Here is a 23,121-nt window from a genome sequence, read left to right on the forward strand (position 1 = left end):
GCTAGTGGCATCAAGTCATATCAAGCTGTATCATTGTTTGTAGAAAATATGATATATTGGGTGTAAAACAAAACATTAAGAACACCTTCCTAATATTGAGTAGCGCCCCCCCCCCCCCCCCCCTTTTTCCCTCAGAACAGCCTGAATTGGTCAGGGCATGGACTCTACAAGCTGGCTAAAGTGTTCCACAGGGATTCTGGCCCATGTTGACTCCAATGCTTCCCACAGTTGTGTCAAGTTGGCTGGATGTCCTTTGGGTGGTGGACCATTGTTTATACACTCGGGAAACTGCGTGAAAAACTCAGCAGCGGTGCCGTTCTTGACACAAACTAGGACCTACTACCATACCCTGTTCAAAGGCACTTACATATTTTGTCTTGCCCATTCACCCTGTGAATGGCACACACACAATCCATGTCTCATTTGTCTCAATGCTTAAAATTCCTTCTTTAACCTAACCTTCACCTACACTGATTTTAAGTGGATTTAACAAGTGACATCAATAAGGGATCATATCTTTCACCTGGATTCACCTGTCATGAAAAGTGCAGGTGTTCTTAATGTTTTGAACACTCAGTGTACATTCCTTGAATTACCTCAAACATCCATCTAAAGACTTGTCAAAATATTCAGGAATGATTTGGTTAAGAGAGAAAGCAGATGAAGTGAAATGGAAGGCTCTTTTGGGTATTGTTACGTTCAGTCACACCTACTTCCAAAGTCAGACATCATTCATGACCATTGTCCCACTAACTTGTATGATGACCCTAGTGTTAGTTACAGTAGCCATTAAATGAGGTATGTAAAATGTAAGGCTCTGTTGGTTATTCTGTTGATAGTCACAGGTCAGAAAAATAAGTATTTCCACAGACATCCCACTAACTGATAGGTTGTCATTGAGCCGACATGAGGTTCGTACAGTAATACAGCCTTCTTCAGTTGTGATACATCTCAGTATCACAGTAAGGCTCCGTTCACTCTATAAAAAAACTACACCAGAGAGAGAGCCATTTCATTGGTCCTAGCTGGCAGAATTGATTAGAATCATGTTTTATTTTCTGGCATTTTCTGGCCTCCCTCAGTCAGTAGTGTGAACGGATCCTACCACGGCCACCCTCAGTCAGTAGTGTGAACGGAACCTACCACGGCCTCCCTTAGTCAGTAGTGTGAACGGACCCTACCACGGCCACCCTCAGTCAGTAGTGTGAACCCACGGCCTCCGTCAGTCAGTAGTGTGAACGGATCCTACCATGGCCACCCTCAGTCAGTAGTGTGAACGGACCCTACCACGGCCACCCCCAGTCAGTAGTGTGAACCCACGGCCTCCGTCAGTCAGTAGTGTGAACGGACCCTACCACGGCCACCCTCAGTCAGTAGTGTGAACGGATCCTACCACGGCCACCTTCAGTCAGTAGTGTGAACGGATCCTACCACGGCCTCCCTCAGTCAGTAGTGTGAACGGATCCTACCACGGCCACCTTCAGTCAGTAGTGTGAACGGATCCTACCACGGCCTCCGTCAGTCAGTAGTGTGAACGGACCCTACCACGGCCACCCTCAGTCAGTAGTGTGAACGGATCCTACCACGGCCACCTTCAGTCAGTAGTGTGAACGGATCCTACCACGGCCTCCCTCAGTCAGTAGTGTGAACGGATCCTACCACGGCCACCCTCAGTCAGTAGTGTGAACGGACCCTACCACGGCCACCCCCAGTCAGTAGTGTGAACCCACGGCCTCCGTCAGTCAGTAGTGTGAACGGACCCTACCACGGCCACCCTCAGTCAGTAGTGTGAACGGATCCTACCACGGCCTCCCTCAGTCAGTAGTGTGAACGGACCCTACCACGGCCTCCCTCAGTCAGTAGTGTGAACGGACCCTACCACGGCCACCCCCAGTCAGTAGTGTGAACCCACGGCCTCCGTCAGTCAGTAGTGTGAACGGACCCTACCACGGCCACCCTCAGTCAGTAGTGTGAACGGATCCTACCACGGCCTCCCTCAGTCAGTAGTGTGAACGGACCCTACCACGGCCACCCTCAGTCAGTAGTGTGAACCCACGGCCTCCCTCAGTCAGTAGTGTGAACGAATCCTACCACGGCCACCCTCAGTCAGTAGTGTGAACGGATCCTACCACGGCCACCCTCAGTTAGTAGTGTGAACGGATCCTACCACGGCCTCCCTCAGTCAGTAGTGTGAACGGGACCCTACCACGGCCACCCTCAGTCAGTAGTGTGAACCCACGGCCTCTGTCAGTCAGTAGTGTGAACGGACCCTACCACGGCCTCCCTCAGTCAGTAGTGTGAACGGACCCTACCACGGCCACCCTCAGTCAGTAGTGTGAACGGACCCTACCACGGACACCCTTAGTCAGTAGTATGAACGGACCCTACCACGGCCTCCCTCAGTCAGTAGTGTGAACGGACTCTAACACAGTTCACTTCCTGGTGGGCGTGGCTGATCCGTCCTCCATGCCCCGGGCATACAAACGCACCAGCTGACCATGAACCCTGGGAGGGAGGGAGGGAAGAATGGAAGAATGGAGGGAGGGAGGGAGGGAGGGAGGGAGGGAGGGACAGGACAGGACAACAAGGCAGATGAGGACAGAGTAGGAAAATGCAGCATTGACACATCATACTATCATGCTAAGTCTAACTCCTGTGCTGGCTCAAATATTTTATTTCTCCTTTCCAGTACGATTTCAGCAATGATGGTGAATGCGTAACTAGGCTAGAGCAGTACAGCTTGGCTCAGCTCAGTAGTATGAAAAGATTACTAGAGGCTTCATGTTGTGCCTGAAGCAGAGCACTAAATGTACACTGAAACTCTGTCAGGTAAGTATTGATTTCCATCATGTGATAAGATGTCTCTTACCTGCAGAGGATCTCAGTGTGAGGAAGTATTTCTCCGTCACAGTTCCACACAGACACTGAAGGAGGCTTACTGCAGCACAGGCCACACAAGTCTTTCTTCCTGTCATTCGCCATCCCTCGCTCCTCTCCTCTTTCTACCAGGTGATGTTGGGAACCGCTCTGGCTAGTTCTCTCTCCCTCTCCCGCCATCCCTCCACCATTTACTGTCTCCCTCTCTTTATCCTCAGCCCCCTTTTCTCCGGGTGGGAGAGAGAAACGTACTGCCTTCACACGGTGGACATCCACGAAGGGTAGGTCAAACTTAGAAGGGAAGATGCATAAAGTGACCATCAAAAAACTACCAATCAAATACAGTAGCAACCTTTTGCAAATATGTTTATTTTAGGCCTTTTAGTGCTGCAGCTAGATGTTACTCCATCAGCAATTGTTCCTGTCTTTCTCGGGCCACAGATATTTCCATACTGTTATACTTGGAACGTGGAACGTACCTGGCACCGGGTTAGAGTTACCTGGCACCGGGTTAGAGTTACCTGGCACTGCAGGTTAGAGTTACCTGGCACTGCAGGTTAGAGTTACCTGGCACTGCAGGTTAGAGTTACCTGGCCCTGGGTTAGTTACCTGGCCCTGGGTTAGTTACCTGGCACTGCAGGTTAGTTACCTGGCACTGCAGGTTAGAGTTACCTGGCACTGCAGGTTAGAGTTACCTGGCACTGCAGGCTAGAGTTACCTGGCACTGCAGGCTAGAGTTACCTGGCACTGCAGGCTAGAGTTACCTGGCACTGCAGGCTAGAGTTACCTGGCACTGCAGGCTAGAGTTACCTGGCACTGCAGGCTAGAGTTACCTGGCACTGCAGGCTAGAGTTACCTGGCACTGCAGGTTAGAGTTACCTGGCACTGCAGGTTAGAGTTACCTGGCACTGCAGGTTAGAGTTACCTGGCACTGCAGGTTAGAGTTACCTGGCACTGCAGGTTAGAGTTACCTGGCACTGCAGGTTAGAGTTACCTGGCACTGCAGGTTAGAGTTACCTGGCACTGCAGGTTAGAGTTACCTGGCACTGCAGGTTAGAGTTACCTGGCACTGCAGGTTAGAGTTACCTGGCACTGCAGGTTAGAGTTACCTGGCACTGCAGGTTAGAGTTACCTGGCACTGCAGGTTAGAGTTACCTGGCACTGCAGGTTAGAGTTACCTGGCACTGCCGGTTAGAGTTACCTGGCACTGCCGGTTAGAGTTACCTGGCACTGCCGGTTAGAGTTACCTGGCACTGCCGGTTAGAGTTACCTGGCACTGCAGGTTAGAGTTACCTGGCACTGCAGGTTAGAGTTACCTGGCACTGCAGGTTAGAGTTACCTGGCACTGCAGGTTAGAGTTACCTGGCACTGCAGGTTAGAGTTACCTGGCACTGCAGGTTAGAGTTACCTGGCACTGCAGGTTAGAGTTACCTGGCACCGCAGGTTAGAGTTACCTGGCACCGCAGGTTAGAGTTACCTGGCACCGCAGGTTAGAGTTACCTGGCACCGCAGGTTAGAGTTACCTGGCACCGCAGGTTAGAGTTACCTGGCACCGCAGGTTAGAGTTACCTGGCACCGCAGGTTAGAGTTACCTGGCACCGCAGGTTAGAGTTACCTGGCACCGCAGGTTAGAGTTACCTGGCACTGGGTTAGGGTTAGAGTTACCTGGTCCTGTGTGCTGGTGTGTCTGTGTAGGAAGGTGAGGAACCCTAGGGGGTGTGTGTCCCGTACAATGATGAGGTCACCTGTCCCATCGGCCAGGTGTGCTGAGGGGGACAGCCCCAGGGGACTGCGAGGACAGGAGCTGGACATACAGGTGAGGGACACAGCCTTGAACCGGCCGTCTACACTCACCCAATCACCTGCAGCACGAGGCAGAGAGAGCAGAGGAAGTTCTGTGACCGACCAGGGTTGGAGCCCTGCTGTCCTGCATGCCACAATAGTTAGCCCACTGAGCTAAAGCCCAGGCATTAACTCTAGGAGCTAACATAAGTCTTCCAGTCTCAGGCAAAGTTACTCATCACCCAAGCGTGGTTCATGGAATTGCGTTACATAGGATGTGTGTAGACTGTAGAGTCTATGTAGACTGCGTGTTTTTATAGACTTACCCTCTGAGTCGCTGCTGAAGTGGGAGATGTAGTTGGAACTAGCATCTGGAGAGTGGGGGAACAGTCTCTCTGTGCTCTTAGAACACACACTGCACCTGGAACACCGCACACACACACATTACAAACGATTGCTCTTTTTTTCACACGTGACATAGGTATAACATACTGATACATTCCAGTGGTGTAACAACAGCACCTGTTCCTGATAGCCATGCATTCCATTCATATATGTATCGTCATGTTACCCTCCCTCACAGACCCTTGGGCTGGCTATCGATCACAGACTAAAGACAGGTACAGTCTTTCAAAGATACCAGCGTCCTTTTATATGTAGCATCTCCCAGTTCCTTACCCTCCCTTACAGACCGCGGGGCAGTTCTTAGTCATTTCAGACAAAATAGATTGGGTACAGTCTTTCACCCAGGTAGGCTTACAGTCTGCTTTCACAGACCAGGAGGTGCTGTCTCTCCTTTCGTTCAGATCAGGTTGCCCTAGGTTGGCATGGAATCCGCCCTCCTTAAGGTACAGGAGTACACACGACACCTGGGTCTCTGTTGCAGGAGGAATTGACTGAGGCTGAGGTTCTTCCCCAGGGGATATTGAGGTCATGTCGCTATAGCCTTCTGATGACCTGAAGTAGCCAGAACACTTTCTCCCAATGGAACGGTTGAGGTGATGATATCTAGGGCAACTGTTCCTATCAGGACCTTACATTTGAGACAGGTAATGGTATCAGAAGTCCCTCTGTTAGCTTCAGTGAGTTGTTAATGCTAAGCTTATCATTATTTGAGAACACACTGTCAATCACAACATTTAGAGGAGCATGTGCTAGTACGTATGTATTAGTTCCTCTCTGTAACAAGTAAAGAGGAGGACCATCCTTCTTTTCTTCCCTGGATAAGCCTTGTTTTGGATCAGTGTACCAGGCAGTGAGTGAGTGTTTTTATTCTCTGAGAAATATAGTTAGTTGCTACCCAGAGAGGCAGCGTGTGTTGTCCCTGGGGTTGGAGAGCTGGGGGTCTGCTGGTAGGTACTGAACTAGGCCTGCATAGCTCCTGTTACTCAGGTACACCATAGCACCTGGGGGAAGAGAGGGCGGGAGAGGGTTAGCAACCATCCTACAGATGTATGATCATACTTTGAGCCAATTTGCTTCACCAGGAAAATAATCCTGCAGCAACAGGAAATGTGGATTATAATTAATTGACATTTTTGTAGGGGTTGATACATTTTTCAGAAGGGAAAATAAAATCATGAAATGTCAGTGGAAATAACACACTTCAGAAGCTACAAGTTTAAAGTTCTCCTGCAACAGGGTGTACAAATTAAGATCCTACATCTGTATGGCTCTGACTCATACTGTAAACACAGAGAAGCTCTATCCTCACTACCTCTCACTCTAACTGGTATGCAACACTATATTTGAGTGTTCTGTCATGATGCATGTAGTCATTATAGACATGATTTACTTCTTAGAGCTTATGATATGTAGTGAGTGACACACAACGGTGCCCCCCCCCCCCCCCCTTTCTATTAAGGCAAGTCATCCAGGTCCTGAGGCAGCAAAGCCTCCCCACACCATCATACTACCATGCTGACCATTGGTATGGGGTTCTTACTGTGGAATGCAGTGTTTGGTTTTCGCCAGACATAATGGGACCCATTTCGTCCAGCAAGTTGACTCAAGTTTGCCAAAAATCACCTGGATGATCATCAAGACCCCTGGAAGAATGTTCTATGGACAGATGAGTCAAAAGTATAACTTTTTGGACTACATGGATCCCATTATGCCTGGCGAAAACCAAACACTGCATTCCACAGTAAGACCCTTATACCAACGGTCAAGCATGGTGGTGGTGGTAGTGTGATGGGGATGCTTTTCAGCCTCAGTCAGGACCTGGATGACTGAGAGGGGGCAAATACCTTTTCACAGATCTGTAGATATATATGTAGCTATATACAGTACCAGTCAAAAGTTTGGACACACCTACTCATTCAAGGGTTTTCTTTATTTTTACTATTTTTAGAGGAGCATGTGCTAGTACGTATGTATTAGTTCCTCTCTGTAACAAGTAAAGACGAGGATTTTATACATAGTAGAATAATAGTGAAGACATCAAAACTATGAAATAACACATGGCATCATGTAGTAACCACAAAAGTGTTAAACAAATAAAAATATATTTTAGATTTTAGATTCTTCAAAGTAGCCAACCTATGCCTTGATGACAGCTTTGCACACTCTTGGCATTCTCTCAACCAGCTTCACCTGGAATGTTTTTCCAACAGTCTTGACCACTTGTTGCTTTTCCTTCAATCTACGGTCCAACTCATCCCCAACCATCTCAATTGGGTTGAGGTCAGGTCATCTGATGCAGCACTCCATGACTCGCCTTCTTGGTCAAATAGAGCTTACACAGCCTGGAGGTGTGTTGGGTCATTGTGCTGTTGAAAAATAACTGATAGTCCCACTAAGTGCAAACCACATGGGATTGTGTATTGCTGCAGAATGCTGTGGTTGCCATGTTGGTTAATTGAGCCTTGAATTCTAAATAAATCACCAACAGTGTCACCAGCAAAGCACCATCACACCACCTCCTCCACGCTTCACGGTGGGAACCACACTGGCGGAGATCATCCGTTCACCTACTCTGCGTCTCACAAAGACAAGGCGATTGGAACCAAAAAATCTCAAATTTGGACCGGTCTAATGTACATTGCTCGTGTTTCTTGGCCCAAACAAGCCTCCTTATTGGTGTCCTTTAGTAGTGGTTTCTTTGCATCAATACAACCATGAAGGACTGATTCACACAGTCTCCTCTGAACAGTTGATGTTGAGATGTGTCTGTTACTTGAACTCTGAAGCATTTATTTGGGCTGCAATTTCTGAGGGTGGTAACTCTAATGAACTTATCCTCTGCAGCAGAGGTAACTCTGGGTCTTCCTTTCCTATGGCGGTCCTCATGAGAGACAGATTCATCATATAGCTTGATGGTTTTTGCGACTGCACTTGAAGAAACTTTAAAAGTTCTTGAAATTTTCAGGATTGACTGACCTTCATGTCTTGAAGTAATGAAGGAGTTATTTCTCTTTGCTTTTTGAACTGTTCTTGCCATAATTTGGATTTGGTCTTTTACCAAATAGGGCTATCTGTATACAACCCCTACCATGTCACAACACAACTGATTGGCTCAAAATGCATTAAGAAGAAAATTAATTCCACAAATTCACTTTTAACGAGGCACACCTGCTAATTGAAATTCCAGGTGACTACCTCATGAAGCTACTACATGATTCCATATGTGTTATTTCATAGCTTTGATGTCTTCACTATTATTCTACAATGTAGAAAATAATAAAATAAAAAAAACCTGGAATGAGTTGGTTTGTCCAAACATTTGATTGGTACTGTACATATACAGTGCATTCAGAACCGCTGACTTACGTTACAAGCCTTATTCTAAAATGGATTAAATTGTTTTTTCCCCTCATCGATCTACACATAATCCCTCATAATGACAAAGCAAAAAAAACTTCAATATCACATTTACAAAAGTATTCAGACCCTTTACTCAGTACTTTGTTGAAGGACCTTTGGCAATGATTACAAGTCTTCTTGGGTATGACGCTGCAATCTTGGCACACCTGTATTTGGGGAGTTTCTCCCATTCTTCTCTGCAGATCCTCTCAAACTCTGTCAGGCTGGATGGGGAGCGTCGCTGCACAGCTATTTTCAGGTCTCTCCAGAGATGTTCGATCGAGTTCAAGTCCGGGCTCTGGCTGGGCCACTCAAGGACATTCAGAGACTTGTCAGGAAGCCATTCCTGTGTTGTCTTGGCTGTGTGCTTAGGGTTGTCGTCCTGTTGGAAGGGTTGTCGTCCTGTTGGCCTCCAACTGTTCTTAAACGCTAGCAAAACCAAATGCTTGCTTTTCAATCGTTCGCTGTCCACACCCGCCCGCCCGACTAGCATCACTACTCTGGACGGTTCTGACCTAGAATACGTGGACAACTACAAATACCTGGGTGTCTGGCGAGACTGTAAACTCTCCTTCCAGACTCATATCAAACATCTCCAATCCAAAATCAAATCTAGAATCGGCTTTCTATTTCGCAACAAAGCCTCCTTCACTCACGCCGCCCAACGTACCCTGGTAAAACTGACTATCCTACCGATCCTCGACTTCGGCGATGTCATCTACAAAATAGCTTCCAATACTCTATTCAGCGAATTGGATGCAGTCTATCACAGTGCCACCCGTTTTGTTACCAAAGCACCTTATGCTGCGACCTGTATGCTCTAGTCGGCTGGCCCTCGCTACATATTCGTCGCCAGACCCACTGGCTCCAGGTCATCTACAAGTCTATGCTAGGTAAAGCTCCGCCTTCTCAGCTCACTGGTCACGATAACAACACTCACCCGTAGCACGCGCTCCAGCAGGTATACCTCACTGGTCATCCCCAAAGCCAACACCTCCTTTGGCCGCCTTTCCTTCCAGTTCTCTGCTGCCAATGACTGGAATGAATTGCAAAAATCGCTGAAGCTGGAGACATATCTCCCTCACTAATTTTAAGTATCAACTGTCAGAGCAGCTAACCGATCACTGCAGCTGTACATAGTCCATCTGTAAATAGCCCACCCAATCTACCTACCTCATCCCCATATTGTTTTTATTTACTTTGCTGCTCTTTTGCACACCAGTATCACTACTTACACACCATCATCTGCTCATATATCACTCCAGTGTGACTAGGCTAAATTGTAATTACTTTGCAACTATGGCCTAATTATTGCCATACCTCCTCATGCCATGTGCACCCACTGTATATAGACTTTTTAATTTTTTGTTGTGTTATTGACTGTACGCTTGTTTATTCCATGTAACTCTGTGTTGTTCTTTCTGTCGCACTACTTTGCTTTATCTTGGCCAGGTCGCAGTTGTAAATGAGAACTTGTTCTCAACTAGCCTACCTGGTTAAATAAAGGTGAAATTAAAAAATAATAATAAAGTACAGGACATTCTCCAAACACCCGACAGGGCTAACATCCCCGTTATTTGCAAGAGGAAGAAACACAGGTACAGAGGACACAGAGCGGGGTGCCTTGTGAGGACCCGCAGAAGGCAAGTGGGAAAGCTGCCGTTACCGTCAATATTACTCGCCATCATGCAATCATTGGACAATAAATTAGACGAGGTACGATCACGAATATCATACCAACGGGACATCAAAAACTGTAATATCCTATGTTTCACGAAATCGTGGCTGAATGACGACATGGACATTCAGCTAGCGGAATACACGCTGCACCGGCAAGATAGAACAGCACACTCCGGTAACACGAGGGGGGGGGGGCGGTCTGTGCATATTTGTAAACAACAGCTGGTGCACGAAATCTAAGAAAGTCTCTAGATTTTGCTCGCCTGAAGTAGAGTATATTGTGATAAATTGCAGGCAACACTACTTGCCTAGAGATTTTTCAGCTATACTTTTCGTGGCTGTTTATTTACCACCACAGACAGATGCTGGCACTAAGACCGCACTCAGTCAGCTGTATAAGGAAATAAGCAAACAGGAAACCAATCACCCAGAGGCGGCGCTCCTAGTGGCCGGAGTCTTTAATGTAGGGAAACTTAAATCAGTTCTACCAAATTTCTATCAACATGTTAAATGTGCAACCTGACGGGGAAAAATTCTAGAGCACCTGTACTCCGCACACAGAGACGCGTACAGAGCTCTCCCTCGCCCTCCATTTGGTAAATCCGACCACAACTCTGTCCTCCTAAATCCTGCTTACAAGCGGAAATTAAAGCAGGAAGCACCAGTTACTCGGTCTATAAAAAAGTGGTCAGATGAAGCAGATGCTAAACTACAGGACTGTTTTGCTATCACAGACTGGAACATGTTCCGGGATTCTTACGATGGCATTGAGGAGTACACCACATCAATCACTGGCTTTATCAAGGACGTCGTCCCCACGGTGACTGTACGTACATACCCCAACCGGAAGCCATGGATTACAGGCAACATTCGCACTGAGCTAAAGGGTAGAGCTGCCGCTTTCAAGGTGCGGGACTAACCCAGAAGCTTACAAGCAATCCTGCTACAAGAGATGCGTGTTCTAGGTCCCAAGAAACAAAGAGATCTGACAATTAATCTTGATGGTTGTAAAGTAGTCTCAAATGAAACTGTGAAGGACCTCGGCGTTACTCTGGACCCTGATCTCTCTTTTGACGAACATATCAAGACTGTTTCAAGGACAGCTTTTTTCCATCTATGTAACATTGCAAAAATCTGAAATTTTCCGTACAAAACTGATGCAGAAAAATTAATCCATGCTTTTGTTACTTCTAGGTTAGACTACTGCAATGCTCTACTTTCCGGCTACCCGGATAAAGCACTAAATAAAGCACTAAATAAACTTCAGTTAGTGCTAAATACGGCTGCTAGAATCCTGACTAGAACCCCAAAAATGTATCATATTACTCAAGTGCTAGCCTCCCTACACTGGCTTCCTGTTAAGGCAAGGGCTGATTTCAAGGTTTTATTGTTAACCTACAAAGCGTTACATGGGCTTGCTCCTACCTATCTCCTACTGACACTGTCAGTGATTTATTTAGAATTGAAGGCACATGTAACCAGCATGGCTACCACAGCATGGGCTACCGCAGCTATACGCCATCCCATCTGGTTTGCGCTTAGTGGGACTGTCATTTATTTTTCAACAGGACAATGACCCAACACACACAGCATGGAGGTAAGGGCTATTTGACCAAGAAGGAGAGTGATGAAGTGCTGCATCAGATGACCTGGCCTCCACAATCACCAGACCTCAACCCGATTTAAGATGGTTTGGGATGAGTTGGACAGCAGAGTGAAGGAAAAGCAGCCAACAAGTGCTGAGCATATATGGTAACTCCTTCAAGACTGTTGGAAAAGCATGCCAGGTGAAGCTGGTTGAGAGAATGCCAAGAGCGTGCAAAATTGTGATCAAGGCAAAGGGTGGCTACTTTGAAGAATCTCAAATCTCAAATATATTTTTTATTTGTTTAACTCTCTACTTCCGCATTCAACAACCCGGTCGCATTCCGCTTCGCTCCACAGGTAGTATCACATTTCACTTCATTTCATTACAGTACAACGGTTTGATTTGTTTGATCTTAGCTAGCTACATAGCCGTCTTTGTATCAAAGATAATTGTGTAGTTTAGAGCGATTTTCTAGGTTCGGCTAGGTTTCGTCCTTTTAACGTAACGTAACGTAATCAACACTGCTAGCTAGCCAGCTAGCCACCGAATAGCAGCACTGTAGAATCTATTACATTCAACGGAACAACGGAACGACTTGAGTAGTGTAGTGTTAGCTAGCTACATAGTTGTCTTTGCTGTCCTTGTATCTAAGATAACTGTGGAGTCTAGAGTAATTTTCGGTTAGCTAGCCAGCTATTTTCGTACGCCGCGCTGCCGTTCACCTACCAAGTCAATACTGCTAGTCAACACTGCAACACTGCTAGCTAGCCAACTTCTACCGGAATGGAAACACTGTAGAAACTATTAAACTCGCACACCCCGAGAGCTTCTGGTCAGCGGGGTGGTGGCACCGGGATCCTCATCTCTCCCAAGTGGTCATTCTCTCTTTCTCCCCTTACCCATCTGTCTATCGCCTCCTTTGAATTCCATGCTGTCACAGTTACCAGCCCTTTCAAGCTTAACATCCTTATCATTTATCGCCCTCCAGGTTCCCTCGGAGAGTTCATCAATGAGCTTGATGCCTTGATAAGCTCCTTTCCTGAGGACGGCTCACCTCTCACAGTTCTGGGTGACTTTAACCTCCCCACGTCTACCTTTGACTCATTCCTCTCTGCCTCCTTCTTTCCACTCCTCTCCTCTTTTGACCTCACCCTCTCACCTTCCCCCCTACTCACAAGGCAGGCAATACGCTTGACCTCATCTTTACTAGATGCTGTTCTTCCACTAACCTCATTGCAACTCCCCTCCAAGTCTCCGACCACTACCTTGTATCCTTTTCCCTCTTGCTCTCATCCAACACTTCCCACACTGCCCCTACTCGGATGGTATCGCGCCGTCCCAACCTTCGCTTTCTCTCCCCCGCTACTCTCTCCTCTTCCATCCTATCATCTCTCCCCTCTGCTCAAACCTTCTCCAACCTATCTCCTGATTCTGCCTCCTCAACCCTCCTCTCCTCTCTTTCTGCATCCTTTGACTCTCTATGTCCCCTATCCTCCAGGCCGGCTCGGTCCTCCCCTCCCGCTCCGTGGCTCGACGACTCATTGCGAGCTCACAGAACAGGGCTCCGGGCAGCCGAGCGGAAATGGAGGAAAACTCGCCTCCCTGCGGACCTGGCATCCTTTCACTCCCTCCTCTCTACATTTTCCTCTTCTGTCTCTGCTGCTAAAGCCACTTTCTACCACTCTAAATTCCAAGCATCTGCCTCTAACCCTAGGAAGCTCTTTGCCACCTTCTCCTCCCTCCTGAATCCCCCCCCCCCCCCCCCCCTCCTCCCTCTCTGCAGATGACTTCGTCAACCATTTTGAAAAGAAGGTCGACGACATCCGATCCTCGTTTGCTAAGTCAAACGACACCGCTGGTTCTGCTCACACTGCCCTACACTGTGCTCTGACCTCTTTCTCCCCTCTCTCGCCAGATGAAATCTCGCGTCTTGTGACGGCCGGCCGCCCAACAACCTGCCCGCTTGACCCTATCCCCTCTTCTCTTCTCCAGACCATTTCCGGAGACCTTCTTCCTTACCTCACCTCGCTCATCAACTCATCCTTGACCACTGGCTACGTCCCTTCCGTCTTCAAGAGAGCGAGAGTTGCACCCCTTCTGAAAAAACCTACACTCGATCCCTCCGATGTCAACAACTACAGACCAGTATCCCTTCTTTCTTTTCTCTCCAAAACTCTTGAACGTGCCATCCTTGGCCAGCTCTCCTGCTATCTCTCTCAGAATGACCTTCTTGATCCAAATCAGTCAGGTTTCAAGACTAGTCATTCAACTGAGACTGCTCTTCTCTGTATCACGGAGGCGCTCCGCACTGCTAAAGCTAACTCTCTCTCCTCTGCTCTCATCCTTCTAGACCTATCGGCTGCCTTCAATACTGTGAACTATCAGATCCTCCTCTCCACCCTCTCCGAGTTGGGCATCTCCGGCGCGGCCCACGCTTGGATTGCGTCCTACCTGACAGGTCGCGCCTACCAGGTGGCGTGGCGAGAATCTGTCTCCTCACCACGTGCTCTCACCACTGGTGTCCCCCAGGGCTCTGTTCTAGGCCCTCTCCTATTCTCGCTATACACCAAGTCACTTGGCTCTGTCATAACCTCACATGGTCTCTCCTATCATTGCTATGCAGACGACACACAATTAATCTTCTCCTTTCCCCCTTCTGATGACCAGGTGGCGAATCGCATCTCTGCATGTCTGGCAGACATATCAGTGTGGATGACGGATCACCACCTCAAGCTGAACCTCGGCAAGACGGAGCTGCTCTTCCTCCCGGGGAAGGACTGCCCGTTCCATGATCTCACCATCACGGTTGACAACTCCATTGTGTCCTCCTCCCAGAGCGCTAAGAACCTTGGCGTGATCCTGGACAACACCCTGTCGTTCTCAACTAACATCAAGGCGGTGGCCCGTTCCTGTAGGTTCATGCTCTACAACATCCGCAGAGTACGACCCAGCCTCACACAGGAAGCGGCGCAGGTCCTAATCCAGGCACTTGTCATCTCCCGTCTGGATTACTGCAACTCGCTGTTGGCTGGGCTCCCTGCCTGTGCCATTAAACCCCTACAACTCATCCAGAACGCCGCAGCCCGTCTGGTGTTCAACCTTCCTAAGTTCTCTCACATCACCCCGCTCCTCCGCTCTCTCCACTGGCTTCCAGTTGAAGCTCGCATCCGCTACAAGACCATGGTGCTTGCCTACGGAGCTGTGAGGGGAACGGCACCTCAGTACCTTCAGGCTCTGATCAGGCCCTACACCCAAACAAGGGCACTGCGTTCATCCACCTCTGGCCTGCTCGCCTCCCTACCACTGAGGAAGTACAGTTCCCGCTCAGCCCAGTCAAAACTGTTCGCTGCTCTGGCACCCCAATGGTGGAACAAACTCCCTCACGACGCCAGGACAGCAGAGTCAATCACCACCTTCCGGAGACACCTGAAACCCCACCTCTTTAAGGAATACCTAGGATAGGATAAAGCAATCCTTCTGACCCCCCCCCCCCTTAAAAGATTTAGATGCACTATTGTAAAATGGCTGTTCCACTGGATGTCATAAGGTGAATGCACCAATTTGTAAGTCGCTCTGGATAAGAGCGTCTGCTAAATGACTTAAATGTAATGTAAATGTAACTCATTTTTGGTTACTACATGATTCCATATGTGTTATTTCATAGTTTTGATGTCTTCACTATTATTCTACAATATAGTAAATATAGTCATATTTTTATTTATTTAAACCCTTGAATGAATATGTGTGTCCAAACTTTTGACTGGTACTGTATGTCTGCAATATTAGACCATGTGAAGTTGATGGTACTCAGCATCGCCTCATACATAGTGACTGCATCACAATAATGCACACCTTCTCGTCTATTATTGCTTGAATTTTTCGTTCCATACCTGAATAGTCATATCTGAGAGGCCCCATCCAGCGATGTCTCTCACTTTCCACCAGCACGTCTCCATAGAACCCGTATCCTACCAGAGACACAGAGTAACGCACCAGAGACGAGTGGTGGTGGACAGAACACACGTCCAGAGGCTGAGAGTCTCCTGCAATGGGTTGTCAGAATGTGGAGGACAAGGAAGGTTCAGATCAGGATTTTGAATATTGACTAACTTCATTAACTTGTGAAATAATGATGCTGCTTATGACTAAAGTTGCTGCTTGTGGCTCCTGTAAAGTGATGCTTTTTACAACTTAGCAGACGCTCTTATGCAGAGCGAGTAACAGGAGCAATTAAGGTTAAGTGCCTTGATTAAGGGCACATCGATAGATTTTTTTAACTAGTCTGCTCAGGGATTCGAACCGGCAACCTTCCGGTTACTGGCTCAATGCTTAACCGCTAGCCTACCTGCTTCCTCAGTGGCTAAAGATATTGGCTAAATATTTAAGTTTAAGCTACACCAGATAACAAAGTCAAGTACAATGTAATCTAAAATGTATTATTTGTTATTAAATGTGTTTTTAATTTATGATCATATCTCACCAATGATAATGTGCAGAGCAGAGGTCACTGGGTCGTTGACTCCCACAGTGGCAAAACACACGCAGTCTGTGGAGCCTGAGGAGAGAACACACAGACTCATATCAGTCTCATATCAGATGCAACTATATAGTCAGGGTGAATCTAAGTCTTTTCTCCAATCCTTGTGTCCTCCCTCCTTCTCAAAATTTCAGAAGGGAACGTTCACTTTCTTTGCAGATGGACTTCTGAGGTCAACCAAATGCATTTAATTCTTTATCAATGATATGTCTCACCTGCAGGAATGATGCCAATGTGAAGGTCACATGACTGTAGGGAGGGGTCATGCTCCGATAGCCCCGCCTCCTGCTGTGTTCGGCCAATCACACCGTGCAGCAGCTCACTGAACATTCCATCCCCGCCCACACATACCACACTGAGGTAGGGACAAACATTAACAAACAGTGATGTCGTGAAACCCAATCCCAGGCTAAACCTGAAATGTAGTGCACTACTCAATACTCCCTATATAGTGCACTTCTTTTGAACAGAGTCCTATGGGCCTTACTACTTTTGACCAGAGCCCTCATCAAAAGGGGTGAATAGGGTAGCATTTCGTAATTGGCTGCCATAGTGTTGCTGTTAACATGACAACATTGAAATGTCTGACATACCCATCGAAACCAGTCAGGTCTTTCTTCAGTATGTGGTCTCTCGCCTGGTTGGCCCGCTCTGTCACTGAATGACAAAAACAAAGCAGAATTTGTTTTACTATTAGAATTACAGCAATAGACCATGTCATAATACAGCAACAGACCATGTCATAATACAGCAACAGACCATGTCATAATACAGCAACAGACCATGTCATAATACAGCAACAGACCATGTCATAATACAGCAACAGACCATGTCATAATACAGCAACAGACCATGTCATAATACAGCAACAGACCATGTCATAATACAGCAACAGACCATGTCATAATACAGCAACAGACCATGTCATAATACAGCAACAGACCATGTCATAATACAGCAACAGACCATGTCATAATACAGCAACAGACCATGTCATAATACAGCAACAGACCATGTCATAATACAGCAACAGACCATGTCATAATACAGCAACAGACCATGTCATAATACAGCAACAGACCATGTTATAATACAGCAACAGACCATGTTATAATACAGCAACAGACCATGTTATAATATAGCAACAGACCATGTTATAATACAGCAACATACCATGTTATAATATAGCAACATACCATGTTATAATACAGCAACAGACCATGTCATAATACAGCAACAGACCATGTCATAATACAGCAACAGACCATGTTATAATACAGCAACAGACCATGTTATAATACAGCAACAGACCATGTCATAATACAGCAACAGACCATGTCATAATACAGCAACAGACCATGTCATAATACAGCAACAGACCATGTCATAATACAGCAACAGACCATGTCATAATACAGCAACAGACCATGTCATAATACAGTAATAGACCATGTTATAATACAGTAACAGACCATGTCATAATACAGCAACAGACCATGTCATAATACAGCAACAGACCATGTCATAATACAGCAACAGACCATGTCATAATACAGCAACAGACCATGTCATAATACAGCAACAGACCATGTCATAATACAGCAACAGACCATGTCATAATACAGCAACAGACCATGTCATAATACAGCAACAGACCATGTCATAATACAGTAATAGACCATGTTATAATACAGTAACAGACCATGTCATAATACAGCAACAGACTATGTCATAATACAGCAACAGACTATGTCATAATACAGTAATAGACCATGTTATAATACAGCAACAGACCATGTCATAATACAGTAATAGACCATGTTATAATACAGTAACAGACCATGTCATAATACAGCAACAGACTGTTATAATACAGCAACAGACCATGTCATAATACAGTAATAGACCATGTTATAATACAGTAACAGACCATGTCATAATACAGCAACAGACTATGTCATAATACAGTAATAGACCATGTCATAATACAGCAACAGACTATGTCATAATACAGTAATAGACCATGTTATAATACAGCAACAGACTATGTCATAATACAGTAATAGACCATGTTATAATACAGCAACAAACCATGTTATAATACAGCAACAGACCATGTTATAATATAGCAACAGACCATGTTATAATACAGCAACATACCATGTTATAATATAGCAACAGACCATGTCATAATACAGCAACAGACCATGTCATAATACAGTAATAGACCATGTTATAATATAGCAACAGACCATGTTTTAATACAGCAACAGACCATGTCATAATACAGCAACAGACCATGTCATAATACAGCAACAGACCATGTCATAATACAGCAACAGACCATGTCATAATACAGCAACAGACCATGTCATAATACAGCAACAGACCATGTCATAATACAGCAACAGACCATGTCATAATACAGCAACAGACCATGTCATAATACAGTAATAGACCATGTTATAATACAGTAACAGACCATGTTATAATACAGTAACAGACCATGTCATAATACAGCAACAGACCATGTCATAATACAGCAACAGACCATGTCATAATACAGCAACAGACCATGTCATAATACAGCAACAGACCATGTCATAATACAGCAACAGACCATGTCATAATACAGCAACAGACCATGTCATAATACAGCAACAGACCATGTCATAATACAGCAACAGACCATGTCATAATACAGTAATAGACCATGTTATAATACAGTAACAGACCATGTCATAATACAGTAATAGACCATGTCATAATACAGCAACAGACCATGTCATAATACAGCAACAGACCATGTCATAATACAGTAATAGACCATGTTATAATACAGTAACAGACCATGTTATAATACAGTAACAGACCATGTCATAATACAGCAACAGACCATGTCATAATACAGCAACAGACCATGTCATAATACAGCAACAGACCATGTCATAATACAGCAACAGACCATGTCATGATACAGTAATAGACCATGTTATAATACAGCAACAGACCATGTCATAATACAGTAACAGACCATGTCATAATACAGCAACAGACCATGTTATAATACAGTAACAGACCATGTCATAATACAGCAACAGACTATGTCATAATACAGCAACAGACCATGTCATAATACAGCAACATACCATGTCATAATACAGTAATAGACCATGTTATAATACAGTAACAGACCATGTCATAATACAGTAATAGACCATGTCATAATACAGCAACAGACCATGTCATAATACAGTAATAGACCATGTCATAATACAGTAACAGACCATGTCATAATACAGCAACAGACTATGTCATAATACAGTAATAGACCATGTTATAATACAGCAACAGACCATGTCATAATACAGTAATAGACCATGTTATAATACAGCAACAAACCATGTTATAATACAGCAACAGACCATGTCATAATACAGTAATAGACCATGTTATAATACAGTAATAGACCATGTCATAATACAGCAACATACCATGTCATAATACAGCAACAGACCATGTTATAATACAGCAACAAACCATGTTATAATACAGCAACAGACCATGTCATAATACAGCAACAGACCATGTCATAATACAGCAACAGACCATGTCATAATACAGCAACAGACCATGTCATAATACAGCAACATACCATGTCATAATACAGCAACAGACCATGTCATAATACAGCAACATACCATGTCATAATACAGCAACATACCATGTCATAATACAGCAACAGACCATGTTATAATACAGCAACAGACCATGTTATAATACAGCAACAGACCATGTCATAATACAGCAACAGACCATGTCATAATACAGCAACATACCATGTTATAATATAGCAACATACCATGTTATTATATAGCAATAGACCATGTAATTATGAGCATAATCACGTGTCACGCCAATATCACCACACAATGTTAATTAGCCTGCTACTGACAAGCCCCGAAACAAACATAACTACCAGTTCTATAGGTTTGTCAATACGTCACAGGATTTTCTGCATCCCTATTGTTTCACACGGGTCTCACCTACAACATGAGAGCTGACCCCAGCCAGCTCAAACAGTGGGGCCACTAGAGAGTGATAGATCTGCCTCCCTTGTTTCTTTCCTCCGAACGGGTTGATGAACACCAACAACCTGTGAGGACGAGAGGGGCCTGAGAGAGGAGAGGAGGATAGACTGATCAAAAGAGCATATCAAAAGAAGAGTGGAGACAGAGTGGATCCATGGAAAACAACAGATGGGGGGGGGTTGGAATTGCACTACTTTTGTGATTAAAAATAAATAAATCTAAAAACAATACTGGAGGATGTGTTCTTGCATTGCCTTTGACCCTAAGGGAATAAATACATTTACATGTAATTGACATCTTATCTCAGGACAAGTGAAGTTATCCTTACTGTGTGTTTTGAGGGCAATCCTCAGCTGGGTCATCCACTGGTCTCTGACGTCTCTGCTGGGACAGCTGAACTGGGTCCTGCCCAGGCGCCATAGCAACCCATAGGAACTACCGCTGCTGCTACGCTTCACATAGAACACTACAGAACAGGACACAGGGAGGGAGGGAGCGAGGGAGGGGGGGAGGGAGGAGGAGACACCAGGAAATGGCTTTTGTTTGATTTGGTGTTGTGTCTAATCTCGGCTCCCAGAACTAAATCCCTCGCTGCGTCTGTTACCAGAGACTGTGTGCCTGACCTTAGGGCAGTAACATAACTCACCTGTGAAGTCTCTGTCTGTGTCTTCAGAAACTGACCTCTGGGGCAGAACCTCCACATGCCCCTCCACAGCAACAACCTCCGACACTGGTACTGAAACTAGGATCCCACAGGCACAGTATGACATTGAAACTTGTATTACATAAGCCCTGTTTATACCTGGTGATAACATGCGTCCTTTGTCCTGATCGTGTCCACATTCTGATTGTGCTCACATTTTTAAACAGATGTAGATGATTAAAAGACACATTGTGATCTGATTGTGATCAGATCTTCCTTACCACCTCCAGAGGTAGTCAGGCACACATCGTGTCTGGATATCAATTAACAGATTGCATACAGGGAGGAACCATCTAATATGGTCACAATGAGGACACAGTGGACACGTAAGAGACACATTATAATACAATGTGTAGATGTGACAAGCCTTGGTCGGATAGTGATTGGGCCAAATTGATCAGCACACCAAACTCACATGTTATAGCAAGGTGTTAACGAGGCTACACAGACACACACACACAAACTGGTAAATATTTTGCTTATATTGAGCTCATGTGGCTATTAATTAAAGGGCACATCGGATAGGGTGTGTGTGTGTGTGTGTGTGTGTGTGTGTGTGTGTGTGTGTGTGTGTGTGTGTTTTCTAGTGTTTCATGTTAGTGCTGTATAACTTGTTATTCACCTTTAGAGGAAAAGGGACATTCTTCATGAGTGACATACAGTGTACCTATAATAATTTGTATTTTTATACCAATTTCTCTGAAACACACACTACTTACTAGCCTACTAACTTTACAGAATGGATAGAATTTCATTTAATAATGGTTGAAATAAGTCTTCACATTTTACCACTAGCATGTAGCCTATTTACATCAGTTTCCACTTACATGCTGTCTGCAAGACAGGTTTGGTGACATTCTATTAGTGGTACATAGCACACATTCACTCTACTCAAAACAACATGCATGCTGTGTGATGCCAGTGCGATTGAATGACTACCATATGAGGCTAGTCAAGTCTTCTTTTTATTTACTTTATTCTAAGAGTGAATGAGATTGTTATGCAGTTATTACTAGGCAACCTAAGATAAAATCCTATCTAAATACTATATGAGCCTACATGAAAGTGTATTTAAAAGTAATGTATATAATGAAATGTCTACAATTAGAAAGAGAGGGGGTCAACAGATGCCATGCACGACGAAAGTGATGGATAAAATTATAAAAGGGACTCACCGGTCTTATCACGGTTCTTCTTATCGAGCTCAGTCCAGTTGAGGTGCCAGTCGGTAAGGGCTGCCCGGTAACGTTTCTTACCAACCCATAGACTGGACTCCAAATGTACTAGATCTACATCCATACTATATGTATCTCTACAAACGTCTATAGTATAGATAGACAGGATTGTAGTTCTCTATCTCACTATCACAGAAGAATGTAGGCAACCGAAGAACAATTTATTCTAGAAATGATTCCAATAATTCAATATTGCCGCATATTAAAATGATAAACTCTTCAGATACAAGCTCCACTCTGAAAACAATATCTCAAAGTGTTGTTCAAATACCATAAAGGTCTGATAAGATTAATGAGACACTTTTTTTGTATCTGTTAAGTCCTTGTCTTTAGGTTAACGCGCATGTCAGTGACAGGTAGGCTTCATCTCTAAAAATATTTTGGTTTCCTTATATCCCTGTCGCACCTGTCTTTAACATTTGCATGCTGCTCTCTGGTTGGCTGCTACTACCCGCGGTGCAGGTAATTAGCATAAAATCATGTCATGCCAAAGTATTGGATTCCTTTGACTCTTTGAACTGCTCTGTATGAAATATCCTACATTTCAAAAGCCTGTTTCATTTTTTTGCCAACTCTAGTCTTTATAGACTAAACTGTCTGAATTTGACTTGAACTGAGAAGTTGCCTAATCATGTTGACTTAAATTACCATTAAAAAAATATCGACGAAATACTGTGTGGGCTATAGGTGCACTTGATTTATGGTCGCTCATCCCGCGTGTGCCAGGTAACACAGTTTTCACTGCTGTCCCGGCGCACCGGGCAAACTAATCATGTGTCCCTTCTCTGATATGTCCGTCAAAATGCTTTCCTGTCCACATTGGG

The 23,121-nt window shown here is 45.1% G+C and overlaps 1 protein-coding gene across 1 annotated transcript; it reads right to left on the reverse strand.

Annotated features, from left to right (window-relative positions):
- Positions 1-127: 127 nt before the first annotated feature.
- On the reverse strand, positions 128-23,080 carry LOC129829636 (ceramide kinase-like). The gene is made up of 13 exons (XM_055891447.1): positions 22,238-23,080; positions 21,006-21,101; positions 20,688-20,825; positions 20,315-20,443; positions 16,862-16,925; positions 16,484-16,623; positions 16,212-16,286; positions 15,622-15,774; positions 5,960-6,065; positions 4,986-5,080; positions 4,543-4,739; positions 2,870-3,168; positions 128-2,505 (listed from the first exon to the last, which is right to left on the reverse strand). The coding sequence occupies exons 1-13, from the start codon at positions 22,359-22,361 to the stop codon at positions 2,433-2,435; spliced, it is 1,689 nt and encodes a 562-aa protein (XP_055747422.1). The 5' UTR covers positions 22,362-23,080; the 3' UTR covers positions 128-2,432.
- Positions 23,081-23,121: the final 41 nt, after the last annotated feature.

The sequence above is a fragment of the Salvelinus fontinalis genome, chromosome 31 (genome assembly GCF_029448725.1).
Source record: "Salvelinus fontinalis isolate EN_2023a chromosome 31, ASM2944872v1, whole genome shotgun sequence".
NCBI lineage: Eukaryota > Metazoa > Chordata > Actinopteri > Salmoniformes > Salmonidae > Salvelinus > Salvelinus fontinalis.

What these genes read in the sequence shown, in the direction of transcription:
- LOC129829636 (XM_055891447.1), bottom strand. Translation starts at nt 22,361, where the DNA reads ATGGATGTAGATCTAGTACATTTGGAGTCCAGTCTATGGGTTGGTAAG. An exon ending in AACACACGCTGCCTCTCTGG is followed by an intron (nt 5,081 to 5,959) that starts GTAGCAACTAAC and finishes GCGGTGTTCCAG; the next exon opens with GTGCAGTGTGTGTTCTAAGA. An exon ending in ACACCAGCACACAGGACCAG is followed by an intron (nt 3,169 to 4,542) that starts GTAACTCTAACC and finishes TTCCCTTCTAAG; the next exon opens with TTTGACCTACCCTTCGTGGA.